A 23,262-nucleotide genomic window follows, 5' to 3' on the forward strand; every position below is an offset into this window, starting at 1 on the left:
GGCATCTGAATGGTCCCTCTGGGAACAGAATGCTGGACTATATATATAGCCCTTTAGTCTGATTCGGGAGGCCACAGCGTGTTCACTCTCAACTTGGTCCTACTGATTTGAGCGGGACCTTTTCTCTACCAAGCTTGCAGCTCTTACTTGCTGCAAGTATTTTGCCCTGAGTACGCATGCGTGAATGCAGCCTCTGTGAATTCTCGCCCTGAAAACTGCTCGTCGTAGCAGAGAGTGAACGGTTGTATAAATTGGAGCAATTTCAGAGCGAAGGCGTAGCCAGGAGGGCAGGGGGAGGGTGCAGCTGCCTCCCCTGGATCAAGTAAAAGAATAGAAATACTAAACAGACCAATCACGTCGGTTCTGTCCCCCCCCCAAAAAAAATCCTGGCTCCGCCCATGTTTCAGAGCATGCCTCTGGCAAGTGTGGGTCCAAGCAGGCGCGAATTCACGATTTGGTGCCCCAGCTGGAACCTCCCCCTCGGGTGCAAACGGGGCCAGCCTCCTCCCCAGCCCGTCATGGAGTCTGGTTAGTCCGGGTTTTCTGGTTCCCACAGGAGCCGCCTTCTCCTCGGCGCTGCTTAATCCAGCTCGAAGCGTCTCTTGGGCTCGTGGGCTCCGTCCGCGCGAGATCATGGCTCTCTACACGCGGGGATCGGCTGCAGTGGCCGTGATTCGACTGTGTAATCCTCCACTCAACACGCTCAGGTAATTTGCAAGGGAAGACTTCTTTCTCCCAGGCAAGGGATTCTCGGGCTCCTGGTTGGCGGGTGGAAACTGCTCGTCTGCAGATTCGACCCCAGAGAGCGTCTTTTTGACCCCCGAAGCAGGCTCGGCCCCTGAAAGATACGCAGGCAACGAGCGAGCCTGCATGCCTCGGAGGGTCGCTTGCTGTCGCACCCAGATTCTGCTTGCATGCTTCCCATAGGCTGGCCACTGTGAAAACAGGATGTTGCACTAGCTGCTTATGTTTACATGAAAGAAAGTCCCGTGGTACTCGGTGATGCTTCCTCTTAGGTGCATTGGATTGTAAGCAGAGCCTTTGCACCCTTACTCGGATTTCATGGTGTTTACTTCCAAATAATTGTGAATAGGACTGCAGCCACAACTAACTTCTTGCTTGCCAACCCTAATTTTCCGGCAGTGCATAAGCCAGCATGATACTGAGATGTTTTAGTTTGGTACTGCAGAGATACTTTCACCCTAGTTGGGTGGTTAGCTTTGTTCTCAAGTTTAACAAGCACACACAAGCAGCATTGGGGACCCTGAGTTATGGCTTTCCCCCTGCACTTCAGAGTTTCAGCCCTGAATTTTCTGATAGACGAAATATGCCATATATACATGAGACATGTGAATTACAACTGTTTTCCAGCCTTTAATTCCAGACTAATATAAACATTTCCCTATTCTTAAATACTGTTTCTTGCCTGCAGCAAAAGTTAGTTCAGATCAGCATGGGAAATCAGTACTCACACACTCTTCTTTTCTTTTTTTCTTTTTGCCTTCCTTTACCCCTTGTGGGATCAGTGACAGTAGAAATCATTAACTGGCAGATTTCTCCCTGTCAGGATCTGGACTTTAAACCTACCACACTTATGCCCTCTTGGCGCTCTGCCCCACAATTCCTCCCCCTCCAAAGCTTTGCTTGCTTTCCTGGCTGCCAGTAGTTTACAGCCTCAGTCCTGTTTTCCCTTCCTTCCTTCCTTCCTTCCTTCCTTCCTTATTTTTATTAAATGCTTTATTGTGTTACAAAGGTATGTCCTGTTTTCTTTCTTGGCTCTTCTCTTCAACTGTTTGTCTTCACCATGCTTGCTTCTCAGGCTACAGAATTAGCTTCATTTTGTCTCAATTCTCTGTCTCCTTAACCCTTTTATTCCAACCTTGTTTTCTGGCTACCTTTCCTTCATGGTTCTGTTTCTCAGTCCATTGCCTACACTGCATCCATCCTCTGGCTGACCTCCCCTTTCCTATGTCATAGGGCTGCTTCCTATATAAGGTTTTCTTCATAGCCAAACTAACAACTTTTCCTACCCTCACAGAAGCTGGACTACAAACTGGTCAGTATGCCTTGAATAACTGGACATTCTGTGGCACCACACCAGCCCAAATTGTAAACAATAGAAAACTTACTGCCACAAGTGAAAGGCAATATAGACAGTACAGTGGTACCTCGGGTTAAGAACTTAATTTGTTTTGGAGGTCCATTCTTAACCTGAAACTGTTCTTAACCTCAGGTCCCATTTTAGCTAATGGGGCCTCCCGCTTCCACTGCACAATTTCTGTTCTCATCCTGAAGCAAAGTTCTTAACCCGAGGTATTATTTCTGGGTTAGTGGAGTCTGTAACCTGAAGCGTCTGTAACCTAAAGCGTCTGTAACCCGAGGTACCACTGTAGTTGAGAACTACAGTTTCACCTACAAACATTCGTTGATAGAAGCAGGAACTCAGGGTGAAAAGGATAAACAAGCTAAGAGGAAGGCACGCTTGGCAAACCCTCACTGTGATCAGCTCCCACCTGGAAACCTATGTCCCCACTGTGGAAGGAGGTGTGGATCCAGAATTTGTCTCCACAGTCACTTACTGTTAAGACCATTCCTTGGATCACATTTTCCCATTTTCCTTCTCATTACAGGAAGCAGGAAGTAATCATCTTAATTCTTTTAAAAAATAATTATATGTAAAATTCCACTTTTAATGGTAAATTGTAACGTTGGCATGGTAAAGATTATCCAAAGAAAAGAAAAAAGTCATGGGCTGAGAATCTGGTTAATATGTAAACTCAAAAGTCTTGTGTTTTTCAGGACTTTGGATACTATTAGGTTGAGCCAGGGTCGTGATCATGTTATAATATACTTGGGTTACTGTTTGCTATTAAATAACCTGTTTTTCTATTCCATGTTTAGCAAAACAGTTTCAGTATGGAACCCAGACTTAGCCTTTTTGTTTTCCAGTGGTAAGATAGTTCCCTGAAAAATGATATATAAACAGATAATTAGCTACAATGCATTGACGACAACGGTGTTTCTGTATTTTAGCTATAAACTAGTTACTTCACTGGCAGTGTAAAGACTGTCAGAGATGACGCTCCATAGAGAATGTAAAATGTCATCTTACTGAGTTTGTTCAAATGACTCCAAGAATACAAGGCATAAGGCATCACTGGTCCATCTAGCTCAGTATTGTCAACACAACCAGGCAGCGTCTCTCCAGGTTCTTAGGTATATATCTATTTCCAACTCTACCAGGAGATGCAAGGGACTGAACTTGGGACTTTTTGCTCCACCACTGAACTATACAGCACCTCCCCTTAACTCTGGCCAATGTTGGTAGATCTCTGGGCAATCATCTGTGTGGGTTTCCGACCCACAGTAGTTCAATAACAACAAGACTCTACAGCTCAGTATTAGACTATTAAAATGAAGAAAGCTGGGGGTGGTATTTTTGTGAGAGGACTTAGCCCCTGTTCTGGTGAAAGCAAAAAGTTAATAAACGTATTAGTAAGTGTAAGAGCTCCCCTCCCTGCCTATCTTGCACCTGACTCCAATTGGTAGATCTTGGAATTTAAGTAACAAGCAAGGTAGATCCTGCAGTCTACATATTCCTGCAATATAACATTTCCGATATATTTTCTGTCACACCACATTTTGAAATGCTGAATATAACAAATAGTAGCCTAACAGCCCTCTCCTATGTATATTTGCTTGGAAGTAAGTCGAACTGAGTCCACTAAGGCTTATTCCTAACTAAGTGTGCATATGATTGGAACCGTAAGTCATATTATCCCTGACTATTTTTGCAAAAACAATTTGGCATTGCTAATGCCCAACCATGTTATAGGATTTGCTTTACGGTTTCAAACTGACTTGCCGCAATTGCTTAAATTCTCCCACACGAATGATCATGGAGCCATGGTATGGAATTGTATACAGTGGTACCTCGGGTTACAGACGCTTCAGGTTATAGACTCCGCTAACCCAGAAATAGTACCTCAGGTTAAGAACTTTGCTTCAGGGTGAGAACAGAACAGCAGCGGCAGGAGGCCCCATTAGCTAAAGTGGTGCTTCAGGTTAAGAACAGACCTCCAGAATGAATTAAGTTCTTAACCCGAGGTACCATTGTATGTTGCAAGAAAGAACCACATAGGTACATGCTCTATGCTTCAGAAGTACAAGAACAGACATGCAGTAAGGGAGCTGAGATTATAATTGGGAAGGTGTCCAAAACACAACATATAACTAAAGAAATTAGCATTGAACTTGGGAAAAACTCCCTTATCTATATCAATATGTTGAAATGTTCACATGATGCAGTAGTGTTTTTAAATTAAAGTTGTGCAATACCTGTCTGCAAAACACACTTACTCCCCGTTTACTCTGGGGCACATCATTATAAAATAATCTCTGTGTAGGGTGTGTTATGTTTACTGTGATGTGAGATGTGCAGCACCAGTGTTTTTCACGTAACAAATCAGTCAGCCTGGGTTCAAACTGGTGTGTTCAAATGACTTTAAGATTACTGTATCTTCAGTTTCTAATTATGACTTTGTGCTGGCCTTGAAGGTGGAAGAAGTAATGGGGAATCGCCACAGTTTTGAATTTATTTCAAAGTTTTTGCTGCCATTCTAGCTCCCTCTAGAGGTAGTTCATATCTTTTCAGGCTTCATACTTTATCAATGCACATAACAGTAATCCAAATGATGGCTTACTGTGAACAAGAAAGTGTAATAATAATAATAATAATAATAATTTTATTATTTATACCTTACCCATCTGGCTGGGTTTCCTTAGCCACTCTGTGTGCTGGTGCCCAGGGAGAAAACTGCAGCCGCTTTGTTTCTCCCCAGCTCTGCTGCTGCACATTGCAGAGCACAACCACAGCACTGTCTAGGATACATATTTATGTACCTATGTTGCTTGTATTGCTACTGTTTTTCCCGTAAAGGGAGGTCTTTGCAAAATCGCCTTTTCACTAAATACTCTAGAAACAGCTCTGTATCAGTATAGTTACTTCATGTTTCTTTAGAGTATATTGCCTGCTGTTCATCATCAAGCTTCTATGAGAACAAAAATTCAAATATTCTCATGTTCACTCACACCTTCTCACTCCTCTCTTCTCCTCATAGCCAATGACTTCTTCCTTCTTTTTCTGCTTTGACCATTTTGTTGGAACTGACCAACTACTGGCCTCAGTCTACGCACAGAGAAGAATGACATGGTAGAATACTGAAGTACTAGACTGGATTTTAAAACTTCAGAATGCAGATGCTGCTGCTGCATATTTGTAATGTCCCCATGCTTAAACAAAATAAGAAAATGGTTGCAATTTAAAACAAACAAACAAACAAACACCACTGCATATCAGGATATTCTAGCCCAGCCTACTTCTTGTGGTGTTAGATTTTACTTACCAATAAAGTTTTGGGTTTGTTTTTTTTTACATAGGAGCAGCATTTAGAAATGGTATCCCACACCTCCACCATGAAGTAATATTATCACTTTTCCATCTCAGGTCATTATCACCTTCATCCATCTCTTTTTGCTTATGTGTGGATCAGGCCTACAGTTAACTTCAGACTATGATTAGAGGGAGGCACATGGAAGAGCATACAATTCTAAGGCTTGGCCATCTAATTGCCATTATTTCTGAACAAATACATTACATGCACATTGGTTTTACCTGTGGACTCAACATAACATCTTTGTACAGTTCAGGTCAGGTTAGAATGGTTAGAATCCTCCATTGAGAGTTCCCAAATAGATTCCACACGATTTTTAAAAATTATTTTAGACATTTGTTTTATAACAAATCAGATATTCCCCTAACGCTTTCAGTGATTATTTTCTTTATTTTAGCCCTGCAACATTACTGGCTTTAAAACGAGATGTGAACCATGCAAATACTGATCCCACTGTGAAAGCTGTAGTGATTTGTGGAGCAAATGGGAAATTCAGCGCAGGTAAGAGCCTTTGAACTCATGATTGTGTATCACCTTTTTTCTGCTGCTGTTAAAAATTAATATGTTTTGCAACTCTGCACTGGTACCATGGATTTGCCTGGAATCAACTGTATTCTTAGTATTTACTGAAAATAATCCTGGCTAATTAAATGCCAGTAGACTTATTCTGGAGACACGGGTGGCGCTGTGGGTTAAACCACAGAGACTAGGACTTGCTGATCAGAAGGTTGGTGGTTCGAATCCCCGTGATGGGGTGAGCTCCTGTTGCTTGGTCCCTGCTCCTGCCAACCTAGCAGTTCAAAAGCACGTCAAAATGCAAGTAGATAAATAGGTACCGCTCCAGCGGGAAGGTAAATGGCATTTCTGTGCGCTGCTCTGGTTCGCCAGAACTGGCTTAGTCCTGCTGGCCACATGACCAGTTGTACGCCGGCTCCCTCGGCCAATAAAGCGAGATGAGCACCGCAACCCCAGAGTCGGTCACGACTGGACTTAATGGTCAGGGGTCCCTTTACCTTACACTTATTCTGTACTAGCCATGCTGTACTAACAAAAGTAGAGTTTTGGGTGCCTTTCCTTATATCTTGTGATATCTATTGATCCTTTAACAGACCATTATTTTTAAAGGACCATAAAGTGATTTTTCTGTAACTAAAATAGAGAGCCATTTCTCAGAGTTCCAAGAACTGAAGACTCATATTCATTATAGTCTCTGATGACATCAAACATTATTGTTTTCCTCTCATTCACTAATCTAGCGGTTCCCAAATATTTTGGTATGATGATTCATAACCCTAATTTACTTGGTAAGGTGACCCATCAGTTTATTGTCACATGAATTTGGACCATTTGTCTTCAGCAGCCATCAATTTCTGGCGTTCCAACTGTAAATTCGTGTATTTTGTAATTATAACTTGAGGTATCCAAGCAAAAGTGTACTTAACATTCCTGATAATGTGGAATTTGTTGAAAAGGTTAAGGAAAGTGTAACCCCATCCAAAGCAGGCAACTTACAAACTCAGGAGTGCCAGCTTGGCCCCACAACCATAGGTGCCCGGGGCTGTGGCTGCCATGTAGCGTATATGGCCCTGGCCCCAAAATTGGTGAGTGCTTGGGCCTTTCATGGAGAATTTTGTGGGTGCTCAGGCACCCAGGGCCCCAGGGAGCCAGCACCTATGCACCATCTCATATAACCCTGCTACCACATTGCATCTTCATAGCCTGACTCACAAAGATAGGTACTATCAAATGGCAATAGCACAGGCATTGCCTCATCAGCTAGCTCAGGATATTCAGTAGCTAGCAATTGAGTAATGTGAGTAACATGAAGCCAAAATTCAGATCACCTCACTTCCCCAAAGTTATCTTTGAGAATCATGTCACGACAGTTCACTGAGTTGTTGTTCATTTTGCACAGACAAAGACAACCTTGTAAGATTAGTTACACATGGGTTTCACATTCACTCAAACTTCTGCTTCTTCAGCAGAAAAGTAGCGGACAAATGTTGGCGGAACAAACTTCAAATCACCCTTCGCTAAACTATTACCTAACCCTGGCAGCAGATCCGGTGATGGTTTGCCAAAAGGTGCTCATCAGAGGCAAGCTGTAACAGTCACTCAAAACAACTCCCCAAATGAGCACTTTGTGGCAAACTCTCGCTGGATCTGCCGCCAGATGCCAGAGCAGTGTTTTAAAAAAAGTAAGACTCAAGCCTTTCCTACATTTGTTTACAAGTGACAACAGAGCATTATAATATGCCAACAAAACAAAATGCTGTTAGAGGTTTCATCATACCAGTTAAGTATTGAAAGCAATAATTAATTTGGGTTTGCTTATAAAACCCAATGACCCACTTGCACAGGTTTGGAAAACACTGCTCTAACCTGCCTTTATCTTGACCTTGCTTATAATGGCTACATTTGCCTATGTTAAAGTTTACGTTTTGTTGGCCCTTTTGTGATTAATTGGATCTGTTTGCATCATTGACTTAACCCTAGAACTTGCTAACCATCTAACCCTTGTATCTGGTTTTGTGTTAACTTCACTAGTGATTAAATTTTCCTTGATTGTCAGTAGGGATGCTGAATGTAATTGGGCACAGCAGATCAATGCAAGATCCTATACTAGAGACCCATAGTGGGAATTCTTATTGACTTGACACCTGCCTGTATATAATTTATGGAATGAGTTCTTTGATTTTGTCTCTTAAAAAGCATTACGAATGTCTCAAGAGCAGGTTCACTATCCGCTATGCAAGTGTAGTTCCATTGCTTTGAAAGACTGACCACACAACTGAAAGTGAACAAAAAGCAACCCTCGAAACCCACAGATAACCTTCCATGGAGCAATGCCAGTATCTACCCTTAATAAATTACCCACTAGATATATTACATCTCAACACAATTTTTGTAGGCTGTTTTTCTGCCATGAAATTTTGCTTTAAACGGCATAGTTTTCTGCAAAGTATGATTCAGCTAGGCTATTTCCTTCTAATTTTCATACATAAGTTTTTCCTAATAAAACAATATGGGAATTTCAGTGGTTCCACAATTACAAGTGTGTTATTTGTGGCTTCTCCATCGCCAAAGTTCTGCAGAGAGTCCCAAAGACAGAAAATGTAGGATATGCTTTCAGGAAACAATGTTTGTACACCAAATTGAATCTTTATACTTTTCACCCTTCTTGAAGTCTGTGAATCTGCCCTGTTGTTGGTTGTCATCTACCAATTTGAAGAAGGGTTTATCTGGATAGTTTATTTGAAGGGATTGTATATATATTCATAGTTTTGTTCAATTTCTTTAGGTGCTGATATCAAAGGATTTCCCAGGATAGGTCAAGAAGACATGCCCAGCTTGGGAGCAGTTGTTTCTCTGATAGAGAAGAGTGAAAAGCCAGTGGTGGCTGCTATTGAAGAGGTGGCTTTTGGAGGAGGCCTGGAAGTAGCACTGGGCTGTCATTACAGGATTGCAAATAAGCAGGTACAATGACAAACATATCTACATGCCTCTAGCTACCATCCCAAACATACCAAACAGTCCATTGTATATAGCCAGGCACTACGTTACAGCCGCATCTGTTCCAATTCTACAGACAGAGACTCTCACCTAAGAGATCTACAGCAAACCTTCTCAGAACTAAAATACCCAGCAGATGAAGTTAGACAACAGATCAACAGAGCCAGACTGATACCCAGAGAGAACTTGCTGCAAGACAGACCCAAAAAAGAAAATAACAGAACTCCACTAGTCATCACATACAGCTCCCAAGTTAAAACAGTTCAACGCATCATCAGAGATCTACAACCTCTCCTGGACAATGACAGTTCTCTTTCTCAAGCTCTGGGAGGAAGACCTTTCATTGCCTACAGACAGCCACCCAATCTTAAACAACTCCTAACCCACAATAATACTACAACCAGACTTAACACGGACACTGGCACCAGAGCCTGCAATAAACCCAGATGCCAACTTTGCTGCCACATACACCCGGACAACACCATTACTGGCCCCAACAACATCACACATACCATCTCGGGACTATTTAATTGCTCATCGTCTAACATTGTGTATGCCATCAAATGCCAACAGTGTCCTTCAGCTCTCTATATTGGACAAACAGGCCAAACCTTACGCCAAAGAATAAACGGACATAAATCTGACATCAAGAATCACAAAACAGAGAAACCAGTAGGAGAACACTTCAATCTCCCAGGACATTCTATACAAGATCTCAAAGTAGCTGTTTTACTACAAAGGAATTTCAGAAATAGACTGGAAAGAGAAGCTGCTGAATTACAACTCATTACCAAACTTAAAACAATAGAGAAACCTGGTCTGAACAGAGACATCGGATTCTTATCTCATTATACATGACTAAGCCATTTCTCACCTTCTCACCCCTTGCCTTTTCCTGTAAGACCTATTACAGTCGTTAAGAGTCGTCAACAGGCTCATCTCAGCTATCTGCCAATCTCCGATTCCCACCACCCTTCTAAGTAATACCCCTCCCCACCTTCTCAATATATAGAAGGATCTGGTAACTTCTGTTTCAGTGTATCTGAAGAAGTGTGCATGCACACGAAAGCTTATACCAAGAACTAACTTAGTTGGTCTTTAAGGTGCTACAGGAAAGAATTTTTTACTTTGATTTTTTTAAAAACAGCTTAGATAGGTCGGCTTGTTGGAAGGGCTCCTTAATATATGTTCTCTCCATGAGTTTGAACTTAGAATATTACCTCCAACCCACACACCACCCAGAGACCTTAGAGTCATAACCCAGGTAAAGGATACCTATTTATCATTAATGACTATGACATCATTGATAAATGAGAGTGATGTAGCTCCACATCCCCGCCCCCTCTGTTTTCATTCAGTTTTGTTTGGTTTTTTGTTCTTGGGTGCTATTGAAGTGTATGTTCTTGTTTAAATAAATAAAAAATATATTATAAACCCCAGTAACTCTCTAAACAAGCATCACAAATATCCAATCTTTGTTCCAGGCTAGGGTAGGTTTACCTGAGGTCACAATAGGCTTACTACCTGGTGCTGGCGGGACTCAACGACTTCCCAGACTGATTGGAGTACCAGCTGCACTTGAAATCATCACCACAGGTAAGCTCCTCCAGATGTGAATGCTAACCATACAGGTGTCAAGTATATTAACAGCTGGATAACTATACTGACATTACAAGATAATGAATATCTATGCAAGTAACATGTTAGAAAATGGCCCTGACAAGCACACACTATGTATGTATAAGGTCCTAAGTTTGATCCCTGAAATTTCTAAGTAATAAGATGCATATAAGGTCACAAAATTGGACATTCAGACTGTTTTGGGTGGAGTTGCACTCCCCTTAGGAATCCCTTCACAAGTCCCATCAGTGGAAGGATTTGAGCTTGCACAACAGGGCTTCCTGACTCTCCTCCCCCATGCCCCCCCCATGGCTCTGGGTTAGGGTTAGGAGAACCCCCCAGAATAGTGCATGGGGAGAGGAGAGGGAGTGATGATTCCATCTGCCAAGCTGCATTTTTGTGCAGACAGAACAACTGGAAGAGCGTGGCATTGCATTGTGCCCTATATTTCTATCCCACTTTTTAGCTAGAGTCCTCAAAGTAGCTAACAACATTTATAAATGCAACAGATACACAAAGACGCCCATACTTAAAACAAACAACCAGACCCACTGGAACTGGAACTGGAACTGGCTGCAGATATTCCTTCCTGCATGGCAGTTGCTATAAGTTGGCTCAGGGTGAGGGAGTCCAAGTGGTATAGGTCCCAATCTTGTCGCTGCCTGCCTCCCTTGTTCAACTGGAGCAAACCCTGATGTTGTCTTGTCTGCCTTCCTCACTCTCTTCTTCCTTCCCACTTCTTCATGCCAGGAAGACATGTGCCAGCAACTGAAGCGCTGAAACTGGGAATCCTAGATGGGGTTGTGGAAGGAAAAACAATCGAAGCGGCCATAAACTTAGCAGAAAGAGTAGTAGGTAAGAGTTCTTAACTGTATTGGGCAGCAGCATAACACATGAGGCATGACCTGAAGCCCAGCCTTAATATAAGCCATAGACAAATATCAGTGAAAATATTTATTTAGCAGAGCAATCCTATGCATGTTTATTCAGAAGCATTGAGTGGGGCTCCTTCCCTGGTACATAAGTGTGCATAGGACAGTAACCTTACTAAGGTACAACATTGGAATGGTACAAAGCCCTGATACACAGGATAGTTGGTGGAAAATAATAAGACTGTATTACCAAATCATAAATGTCCATACAAAAATCCTTGGTTAGCTTGATGCCCTGCCAATTAACTGGTGGAGCTGTTTTATGTTTTTGTTTTTCAAATAAAGCTATAGGATTCTGAATATCGATGATCAAGGGATTCCAAAAACATTGCTTTTTTCAAAATAATCACATGACTAAGGTAGGAATTCATGCAGCCTTGGTTGTCCTTAGTTAATATAACCTTGTTCTCATAGGGGTGGAAGAGTGTTCCCTGAAGTGTTACTCCAGTTGTTCGCATTTATTGCTGATCATGGAAAAATTTTACTGGACCTTTATTGCCTTATTGTTTATTGTGTTTTTTATTTTAACATATTCAATGTTAGGTAGTATATAAATGTTGTAAATATATGTCTGAAAATAGTAATTCATGTCAGGTGTGGGGAACCTGTGGCCTTCCAGATGTTGATGGACTGCAACTCCCATCATCCCTGACTATCCTTGGCCATGCTGGCTGAAGCTGATGGGAGTTGGGAGTCCAACACCATCCGGAGAGCCATAACTTTCCCAGTCCTGTAATATTTGCCATCATAGCACTGAATGTCCTCCTGTGAGTTATTAACTTCTTTCTAGGGTTTAACCTAAATCTTTCTGTTTCCACCATTTGCAGCTAAAGCAGTTTCCATATATTTGTCTGTTTACTTCTTTGTTGATATCCAGGCATCTGCTGTGCAGTGAGTTAATGGACAAACGCCAGCAGAACCCTACAGGAGCACCTGCGGCCTGTCTGAATCACTGAGCAGCACATTCCTTGGTGCACATACCTCGTGAAAATGTGTCTATGCAGAATCAGTGTCAACAAATGGCTGGCCTATAATTTTGGAGTCGAGCATCATTACTGCCAGTCGTAACGAAAACACAATTGGTTATAAATTTTAAAACAGAAGCACGCTTGTGACTGAGCAGGTCTCACACAGTCAAGAAACGCCTATTTTACGAAACACAAGCAAGCTTAATGTGACAAACATAACATGGCCAACTGCTGACTTGCAGCACAATCCTATACATCCCTATAAGTCCCATTGAGCTTAAGTGGCGCCACTGGCACTTACCACAGTTGGAGTAGCACAAGCACCAGATTGGCTTGGTAGCTCTGATCTCATTGCTGCCTTGTCCAATACCAGTAAGTGACAGCAACACTGTTGTGGGGAGGGAGGCTGTACACTCCTGCTCTGCCATGCTGGTCATTCCTTGTAAAAGAGTATAAGATTGCAGCCAATGGCTGTCATCTTGTGCATGGTTCCCTGCAGAGAACCTCATTGAGCAAGTAGCATTTACTTCTGATTAAAATATTCTGCTGTTAATATATTTGTAAGCACCAGAAAACAAATTATTGAACAACTAGATCTTTCCACATTTGGCTACCCATAAAGTCATCCTTCTTCTCTCTACCCTTCTGAAGGCAATAGTTGGCGAGACATTTCCAATGCACAGAGGTTCCAATGCACAGAGCAGGGTGACTTCAGGGTGCTGCTGGCTGAGTCACTGAGGCTGCTGTCCTATACGCACACTTACTAGGGACTGGGAGAGCAGTTTGATGCAGTTCACATTTTTAGGCAATCCTACTGACTTTGCACTTTCTGAAACAGTATGTGAGTTGAAACAGACGTTCTTCAAAATCTGCAGTTCTCTACATTTTGCCATGCAGCTCTCCAGCCAAGTAATGTTTACCAAAATGCACATGCTAGGGTAAAGCATGCATTCAAATGCATATATTCAGGAAAATATCATACAAAAATTCATTATATAAGGGAAAATAGCTTTGCAAAAATGTGAATGTTAAACAAAATTACATACAAAGATTGCCTGTGAAGTGGAGGGTTAAAAGTCTTTTTAAGTCTTTCATGAAGACTTAAAAAAACCAACCACTAACTGACTTATGAACTGATGAAGAAAGGTGGTGAACTAAGCTAAAGGGTGGGAAAATGAGAAACTAGGAGAAACCAAAATGGACAAATTCATCTATTCCTACTAGGGAATAAATCCCACTGAAACCAAAGAGGCTTGCTTTTGAATAAACATGCACAGGGTTGCCCTGTTCCACAGATTACTCAAGTGGTGTGCAACTTGCACCCCTGTAAAAAGGAGGAGGGAGTATTTTCAATTCAGCTAGATTTCTCGTGAGCAAGGAACAGAAAATGTATTTGGGGAGAATATGTTTGCATCAGCTGTTTTTAACATCACACTATTCGCTTTGTCCACCTGATGGCACTAAAACCTGGAAAATAATGCTGCTTTCAGCATACAGCAGCAAATACCGTCAATTTATCAGAGTTCCATAGTTCTTTGTGTTCATGGAGGCAGCTACTGTGCCATTGTTCAGATGAAGTCTGAACAGTGGCTGCCTTTTAATACTAGGCTTTTTGAAGGAAAGATGGAGCAGAAATGTAAAAAAAAATAATGGTTACCATTTAGCTGTTGGTAATTCTACTCGTGACACAACAAAGTTCGGAGAGTTTCAGTGCCCAGTAATTTGTATGTCTGAGGAAGGTTTCCTGCAAAGCAGACCTTACTGTAATTATGTTGCCATAATTTTTCAATGGCATTTCAAGCAGAGTTTGGGGGAGTGAGCCTCCAGCTCTTGTCTGGGTGGGTCCCCTGCCAAAAACCCAAAAACCTCCTCATCTCCTCTTAAGAATCAATTGGAAAAGATCGGTAATTGCTGACAAAGAGTGTGTTTGCATCGGGTTTGGGGTGGGGCTCTGATGCACTCCTATGGTGCACATTTCACTACCTACAGTCCACAGATGGTCCAGATGTCACCTATGGCAGGTAGGGACAAGTATAGGTTGTGGTATCTGTGGAATTTAAAGTAAGTGGTAGACTGTCACTTTGGGAGGATTACCTCCTGAACATTGATATGTAATAGATACGATATGGCGTAAAACAGGGGAGGGAAACATCTGGACTGCAGGCACCGGTCCCAGTTTGGCCTGTGAGGCTGTTTCCCACAAACCATGCCCACCTACCCTGTACATGATGTCAGGTATGGGGCAGGTATGGCCATGGATAGAAGGGACCACTTGGGAAAGGAACGATTCTATATTATAGAATAGATGTACTGAACTTGAAGCAGGAGAAATCCCACTAGAAACACTTAACTGGTTTTTTTTTTAATCTTTTGCCAACACCACCACAACAGGAATCTCTCCATCAAATTAGGCAAGTCCAGACAAGTACTTTTCTTCAAGGGACCAGATGATATATGGCACTTCCTGGCCATTCTTGTGTTCTCACTTTCCAGTTTCTTCGGCTTCCAGGGACTCAGTTTCCCTATGGATTGCCCTGCCTTTACAGGGAATCCTAAATAACCAGGTGTTTGCATGTTGTAAATGAGCCTTTTGATATATGCGGTTGAAGTCCTTGTACCATAAGGTGGTATACTGAAATACCTGGATATATTTTCTCATCTTTCTTTTTGTAAAGGTTTGAGAGAGTTATGTCCCATAAATAATACAATGTATATTATCTTGGCTTTTTCTATATTGACAGTAATATGAACTACAAAGAGATCATCCTCATTATTATCAACAATCATGACATTATTTTCTCCCACCTCTATCTCCTAAACAAAAGAAGAAAGAAACATGCAGGTTGTTTCAGAGACTGCTGTTTTGTAGAACACTCAAAATATGTGATCTAGGATTGTGATTGGAATTAAAAATGTTGTGTATTTCTTAGGTCAGATTTCAGGGGAGATGAAAATATTTAATATGGCTCAATTTAGATTGCCTCCGTTTTTAATATACTTTTGGAAAATGTAGGATGCTTAAATTCTTTACTGCAGTGAGGTTTTGAAATTCCTCTCAGCAAGCATAAGGGTTAGAATATCCCTTTTTACACTTTTTTAAAAGGTGTAAATAAATATTAAATACTCTAAGTTGTAAGTTCCATTGAACTTAGTGTTTACAAGTAAACATACTTTAAAAATACTTATCTGATTCATTTCAGTCTGGGTCAGGCACAGTTTTAGGACCAAAACAATCTTGGTCACCCTGATGTATCCTATGTTGAGAGCAGGACATGGAGAATATGGCTCTGCTTCTGCTTCTCAATCTGTCAACAGCTTTTGATTCCATTGAGTATGGAATCCTTGTAAGGTTAGCAGTTCAAATCTGTGTGACGGGGTGAGCTCCCATTGCTCTGTCCCAGCTCCTGCCAACCTAGCAGTTCGAAAGCATACCAGTGCAAGTAGATAAATAGGTACTGCAGCAGCGAGAAGGTAAACGGCATTTTTGTGCATTCTGGCTTCTGTCACGGTGTTCTGTGCAGTTTAGTCATGCTGGCCACATGACCCAGAAAGCTGTCTGTGAACAAACACCAGCTCCCTTAGCCTGAAAGTGGAGTTGAGGGCCGCACCCCATAGTCAAATTCAACTGGAGTTAATTGTTCAGGGTCCTTTACTTCTAACTTTTACCTCCTGGACCAACTCTGTGGGATTGGCACTGTTTTACAGTGGATCCACTCCTACCTACAGGGCTATGTCAAGAGAGCTGCGTTGTGAGACTGTGTTTCACCTGCAGACGGACAAGAAATTAATTTTAGTTTATCAGGAAAAGATATGGACTGACTAGTTTTGTCATCTTGATTTCTCCGTCCCTACAGGACAGCCGTTGGGCCCTCGCAGGCTCTGCCAAAAAGAAACTCCTAAGCTACCCAACATGGAAGCCGTTCTTGATGCAGCTTTTGTGAAGGTGAAGAAGCAGGCCAATGGGTGCCTCTCGCCAGAAATGTGTTTCCATGCTGTAAAAGCCTCTGTGTACCTGCCATTTGCAGAAGGAATTCGCAGAGAAAGGGAGCTGTTCATGTTCCTCTTGACTTCAGGACAGGCTAAGGCACTGCAATATGCCTTCTTTGCCCAAAGGTTGGTGGAGAAGTGGGCATTGCCCAGTGGAGCATGTTGGAAAACTGCAGTCCCTCAGCCAGTCCGGAGAGCAGCTGTGATAGGTAAGACTATAGGATTCCATGAGTTAAGTTCATTTCTTGATATCTTGTTCTCAGTAGCACTTGTAAAGTTCCTATTCATTCTTAAGCGTCACCTAATTTGCATGCAGGAGATCCAAAATTGGTGTATCACCTCCTCAGTCCTGGCTTCCCTTCTCAGTAGCTGCATCTCTGTTTAAAGATCCTGGAGCTCAGCCTTCCTTTGAATCTCGTTGCCTTGCTTCTAATTAAGGTTGCCACCTCTAATTCTGGACAACTTGAGATGCCTTTTTGTAAATCTCCCAATACAGGGGGAGAAAAGGAAACCTATGGCCCATTATCCCTTCCTCTTCTGTGATAAGTTAAGTAGAGGGAGATTGTTTTGCTCAGCTGGTGTAATAATAATGTATTGACTCTATGAGATTCTTGTGTTTGGAATGTGATCTTTGAAAGTAGGTCTTCTGCAACAGATGCAGAAGGTATTTTTGTCAGGTGTCATGCGGAGGTGACAGAAGGTGCACCCACACCTACACAGCCCATAGAAGCTCCTTTGCTTCTGGCCACCATGGGTAAAAGTTCAGCAAGAAAAAGGGTCTGTCAGGCTTGGGTTTCAAAGACTGCTTTCCCCTTGCACAGAGGCTGTTTACTGAAAAGTACTTAATCATTTGAGGATGTATTCATCCCAATATGTTTTGTTGACAAGTACCTTTTAAGAAGCTTTCATCTCATTGTAGCGAGCCACTCTTCCCATTTTGCCATCTCCTATTTCTCTCACCCCCCCCCAAATAATGCCTTCATTAATTTTTTATACAGGCAGCTGAAATAAAGCTCTTTGATGCACTGCACAGATCTCTCAACAGTCCTTTGCTGTTCTGCATATTGATCGGTATACTCAGTGGGAGACAGCTCTCTAAGTAGCCCAGCCCTCAGCAATGCCCCTTTGATTTTTAAGAGACTGCCAGCCATCTCATCCCTCCTCTATCCCTCCCTCCCTCCCCAGTTATTAGATACAGGATGTGCTTTGCTGCAGTGGGTGCAACCTGAGCTCTCTGCAAGCTCACCTCAGCACGAGGTAGCCTTGAGGACTGTGGCTTCATATGCCCCTTTGCTTCTTCCATTTTGCAATCTTAATTAACATTCTCTGCATGAGTCATACCCCTTTAGAGCAAAAATCTCTATGTCGTCAGTTACATCTGCCAACAAGCCTGAACTCTCAAGTTGCTATGAACTCATCCACTGGAGAACTGACATTCATGTTAAGCAGCATGGAGCCTGAAGCTCAGCACATGTGGGAGGGATGTGGTTTATTGTTCAGTATGCAGACGTAAATGTGTGTCGACCTGATCTGCATTACCACATGGGCTTTGGTGGGAACAGTCTCCATTTTGAGTTTCATGGGAAATCATAAATGACAGGTTTGCTGCTAGACAAGTGACAGATATGCAAAATGGATATGTCTGTTATGGAAATACAGATACAGGTCAAAACAGAAATATTAATTCTGAATTATCATTGGAATGGAATGGAGCAAGAATAGCTTGCCCAGAGGAGGATCTTACTCCAAGCTGATATTAATCTAGAGAATATGTAGTAGAAACACTAGCATCTACCAACATCTGTTCCTCATGTTGGCACCTTATTTGCATATTCTTCAGAGACTACAAAGAACTTTGAAATAAACCAGCACTTTAATTGAACATTTACAATCTGAATATGTTTCAATACATTTTAAGCCTACTGAATTTTCTGTAACAAGTTTTCCATCATTATACACGGGTCACTGTGCGTTGCTACAAACTTGCTTCGCTGCTTCGAGCAAACTGAATCTGAAATGCTTTTAAGGCAGTGTAGGATGAATTTTGCATGACTGACTGCTGCTTGAGCATATCTGGTGCCCAGCTACCTAATAAATTGATTTGGTCCTCTTTTGCTGTAATATACAGAAGCAGGGTGTGGGTGTTAATTTGCAAGGATAGCATTATCAAAATGAAGGTAACGACACTTGTCTGTGGTGGTTGCAATATATATAACACCGCCTCCCCTGCCCCTGCAAAACTTGAATGTGATCCAAGTCTTCTCTTCATTGCAATGGGTAGTGCTTCATTTGAGTCTGGGCTTCAGTATTAGACCTAAGGCTCTCTTTAAAGAGCCAGTGTTGGGCCCTGCCATTTGAATCTCCATTAATCTTCTGCATTAATTAGAACTGGTTTTCTCAGATTCTTCTGAAGCTAAGGTTCTTCTGCGTATAAAGAGATTTTTCATCCTTCCCCACTAACAGCCAAATTTGGAGAGATTCATAAACAAGATCTTGTGTGTGTGTGTGTTTAAATAAGGCGGAATCGTACCTATAGATATCACTATTATTCAGATTTGGTCCACAGCAGTGGGCGGCAGAGTTTTTTAAAAACAATTTCCCCAATGAGCTCCCCCCCCCCAAAAAAGCTGTTGTGTGCCCCATATGGGGAAGTATACAGGCCCCATGCATACAGGGATCCAGCTGGAAATCAACCATACAACTAGAAAATAACTACAGTGGGAACTGAGGTCAGATCAACTATGTAAGATGACTTAGAGGGGGAAAGGACTTTCAGAAGTAGTAGGAAACATTTAAATAGAGACAAACATGTTCCAGCTTTTCTTTTAATTGTGTCTCTGATCTTGTAAACTCTTTATTCAGCTATTTTTCATCCCACAGTATACTAGAGGACTGAGCCAAATTGCTACCTTGTTTGACCCGCATTACTAGGAATTGATCTTGTTTTACTGACAGCATAATTTCAGCTATTCTTCATAAAGCTGCTTTAGATTAATTTTTTAATCCCTGTGGTTTCTATTTCTTTGTCCAGCTAAAACAAGTCACATTCATAAACCTGATAATATGGGCCATGAGTTTTTAAAATAATTAAATCACTGTACAGCAAAAGTGTTAGTCACATAGTTTTGACCCTTTTAGCAAGCCTCAGACATTGACAGCTGGTTCTAAATATTGTTTATTACAAAGTTTCCTCATTCTGATCTTTGGCCCCTGCAATACAAAGGGATTTTGATCTGATCCTCATCAGGTAGCTGTCCCAGAACACAGATTGAGTAGCTGTCCAAATATAAAATCAGTGGGCTGAAACTAGAATGTATTGAGCATTTAGCAGGCCAGCCTAGATAGCTGTGTCACTGAAGAAGCACCATGTGTAAGGCTCCATAAAGCTTTGAGCAGAAGGCTTTTGGGGAACATTGACTAATAGCAATTTGATGCAGCCTTTCTAGAATAAATGAAGATCAATAGGTTTTGAAAGCATGCTCCACATGCAAGAAGGTAACCACCACACTTCATGACAGAAAAGATGGTTAATCAGACAAAAAAGGTCACTTGATTATGAGGAATTCCTATTCTGCTACAACTTTATCTTGGCTGCATTCTGATATGATGGTACACCATAGTTTGTATTATGAACACAAGCATCCAAGAGCCTTAGGCTTGCACATTTCCTCATCTTCTTCTTTCTATAGGTGGAGGAGACTAGAAGTATCTAGTGGGGATTTGCAGCCATTTTGTCCAAACCTAATAACTATGATTTGTGTAAAAATATAGTTTACTGGAGTTTGGCAAAACAGCAAATATGAATTGCTACATAGCTTATCTCCTCTACTCATGCATAGAGGAAGAAAAGGAGAAGAGTGCAATTTCTAGTATACTATTGAACAGACTTCCCTATGAAATGCATAATCCCAACTCACTTGCACAGACATTAACGTTGCTTTCCATCTTCAGCCTTGCAGTAGTTTCTTTTCAGGATGGTAATGTTAATTCAAATGTGGATCTTCTCAATGGTTTCCCCCTCAATTTATTTGCCTATATTGTAAGTTAAAAGATTGCCTAATAAGCTCCTCTCTGTGGAACATTTCTAATTATTCCTTCTCTTTTCTCTCCCTGCCCTTTTTATCACAAGGTTTAGGGACAATGGGACAAGGCATCGTGGCATCTCTGGTCAAGGCTAAAATTCCTGTAGTGGCTCTTGAACAGGATAAAAAGCATTTGGAGCTGGCTAGAGGAACCATCACAGCTCTTTTAGAACGGGAAGCTTTAAGAATGCAACAGAATGGCCAAACACTAGCTGCCTCTATGCCTGGTTTGCCCCAGTTCACACTGGATTTTGGTGCACTGAAGGATGTAGATATGGTTATTGAGGCTGTATATGAGGATATGACTCTGAAGAAGGAAATCTTCCAGAAGTTATCAGCAGTCTGCAAACCTGAGGCCTTTCTGTGCACAAACACCTCTTGCCTTGATATTGATGAGATTGCTTCTGTCACAAACCGCCCTCAGCAAGTTATTGGCACCCACTTCTTCTCACCAGCTAATAGAATGAAGCTACTAGAGGTAATCCATGGTCAGCGAACATCTCCCAATGCCATTGCCACAGCCATGAGAGTTGGCAAAGCTATGGGCAAAATTGGGGTTGTGGTAGGGAACTGTTTTGGTTTTGTTGGGAACCGAATGCTGAATTCTTACACTGAGCAAACATACTTCCTCTTGGAAGACGGCAGTACTCCAGAGGAAGTAGACAAAGCTCTGGGGGAATTTGGTTTCAAAATGGGTCCCTTCCGTGTTTCAGACCTTGCTGGGCTTGATGTGGGCTGGAGGTCTAGGAAAGGGCAAGGCCTTACTGGACCCAGCCTGCCTCTTGGCACACCTCCTCGTCAACGAGATGGAAGACGATACAGCCCACTCCCTGATATTCTGTGCGAGAAGGGGAGATATGGCCAGAAAACTGGGAAGGGTTGGTACCAATATGATAAACCCGGGGGAAGGGTAGCAAAGTCAGATCTGTGGCTTCATAGTTTTCTTGCTGAGTACAGAAATGCTCATGGTATTTCAGTACGCACCATTAGCCAAGATGAGATCCTGGAACGCTGCCTATATTCCCTTGCCAACGAGGGTTTCCGGATATTATCTGATGGAATAGCTTCTTGTCCAGAAGCTATTGATACCATCTACATCAATGGCTACGGCTGGCCCAGACATAGGGGTGGTCCCATGTTCTATGCTTCTGAGGTAGGGTTGCCTACGGTTCTAGCAAAATTGCAGAAGTATGCTGAGGATAATCCTGACATACCCAAACTGCAGCCCAGTGCCTTTCTGCAGAAGCTTGTAGCCTTGGGCAGCCCTCCTCTGAAAGAGTGGTCATCACTTGTGGGAACTCAGAACAGCAAGTTGTAATTGCACTGCAAGCAGTCTGGTTTTCCCATTCCAATATTTTTGACTGTTCCAGTCCAGACTAAAACACAGCGCATTGTAGAACACTGTCAGTGTCTCTTCTGATTCTAATACAATGTACACATCTATGTATCCTGCCTATGTGAGTGAAATATTGCTGCTTGCAGCGTGCTTTTTATCATACCTTCTTGAAATTTTGCCTGAGGGTCTCACTTGAAAACATTATACTTTCATGTCTAATGAAACTACTCAGTCTCTCCATGAGATCATCATGGACCCTGGCTTAACAGCTCGGAAAGGGAAGGACAACTGAGGGGGAAGGCACAGAGTTGAAAAATGCAGTGTATGTGACTTTCTGCACCCACTATTTTTTTCCTCCATTTCTTCGTTGACTACATTTAAAGTCAACCAGCCCATGAGGCTGGGTGAGGCAGCCACTTCAGGTGCCCACCCCCTCAAGGGGTGTTACCCCCATTCTGCTGCCCAGCTTTGCTGCTGGTCTCCCTGGACTCTGGGGCAAAGAGGGACTGATGCCAAAGCTCTGTGGAAGGCTTCTCCCCCTGCCAAGTCGACAAAAGTAGAAGCGTTCCTCCGCCCAGCTTTGCCAGTGGGCAGAGGTGGAGATTCCCCCCCACACACACACCTGGTGGTGCAGTGGGGCTTTGCGCTGGCTTCTCCTGAAGGGAGGAGTTGATGCAAAGCCCCGCTGCCTGGCAGGAGATAGTTCCAAAAAAATTCAGAGGAGGGTATCTCAATTCCACCTGCTTCTGATAGCTATCATTCTGACCTTTGCTCTTCCACAGTTAATGTGTGCTAAGTAAAAAGGACCACTTCAAAGATGAAATGCAGTGAAGTGGATAAACACTGCTGAGGAGAAATGTGGCTGAGGAACAGAACTCTCAGCCTTGGAAAGCTCAGTTCCACCTTCTTACACATTGATGGTGGCCAATGAATCTCAGCAACTGATGCTTCAAATGCTCTTCAGTCTAGCGTAAACAAGTGCCTCGTTCTTGCTGTCTGCCTTTTCTAAACCAGTGTCTCCTCTCCTTTTCAAACCTGTGTGATCTCCAAATTCCTCAGTCTGTTTCTCTTACATAATTTGGAATTTCTGTATCAGCAAGTACAGAATAAGTGCCTTCAGGAACATTGATTTTAGGGCCTGCTGGAAATAATGTATCTCAGGGATTCCATAAGCACCAATGGTGCCAGCCAAAAGGGCTTCCAAGAGTGCTGTACCAACCTCTGAGTCTGAATTACAGTGCTGAGGCCATAAGATTGTCCAAACTTTTCTTCTCAGATTAATTATTTCTGGAATCCAGGAAATGAAAAGTAAAATCACCAAGATTCAGCAAGGATTTTTCTCCCTAAATAAAGCTATTTTAATTAATCACA

At 42.3% G+C, this 23,262-nt stretch overlaps 1 protein-coding gene across 1 annotated transcript; it reads left to right on the forward strand.

The window, feature by feature from the left end:
- Window positions 1-424: 424 nt before the first annotated feature.
- On the forward strand, window positions 425-23,262 carry EHHADH (enoyl-CoA hydratase and 3-hydroxyacyl CoA dehydrogenase). Its single transcript, XM_081006674.1, has 7 exons — window positions 425-707; window positions 5,851-5,954; window positions 8,755-8,930; window positions 10,451-10,562; window positions 11,337-11,441; window positions 16,341-16,682; window positions 20,603-23,262. The coding sequence occupies exons 1-7, from the start codon at window positions 634-636 to the stop codon at window positions 21,871-21,873; spliced, it is 2,184 nt and encodes a 727-aa protein (XP_080862800.1). The 5' UTR covers window positions 425-633; the 3' UTR covers window positions 21,874-23,262.

Source organism: Podarcis pityusensis, assembly GCF_964106645.2.
Source record: "Podarcis pityusensis genome assembly, chromosome: 5".
Classification (NCBI taxonomy): domain Eukaryota; kingdom Metazoa; phylum Chordata; class Lepidosauria; order Squamata; family Lacertidae; genus Podarcis; species Podarcis pityusensis.

Coding starts and splice junctions, on each gene's coding strand:
- EHHADH (XM_081006674.1), top strand. CDS start 634: ATGGCTCTCTACACGCGGGGATCGGCTGCAGTGGCCGTGATTCGACTG. Junction 708..5,850: donor CCTCCACTCAACACGCTCAG/GTAATTTGCAAG, acceptor TCTTTATTTTAG/CCCTGCAACATTACTGGCTT. Junction 11,442..16,340: donor CTTAGCAGAAAGAGTAGTAG/GTAAGAGTTCTT, acceptor CCGTCCCTACAG/GACAGCCGTTGGGCCCTCGC.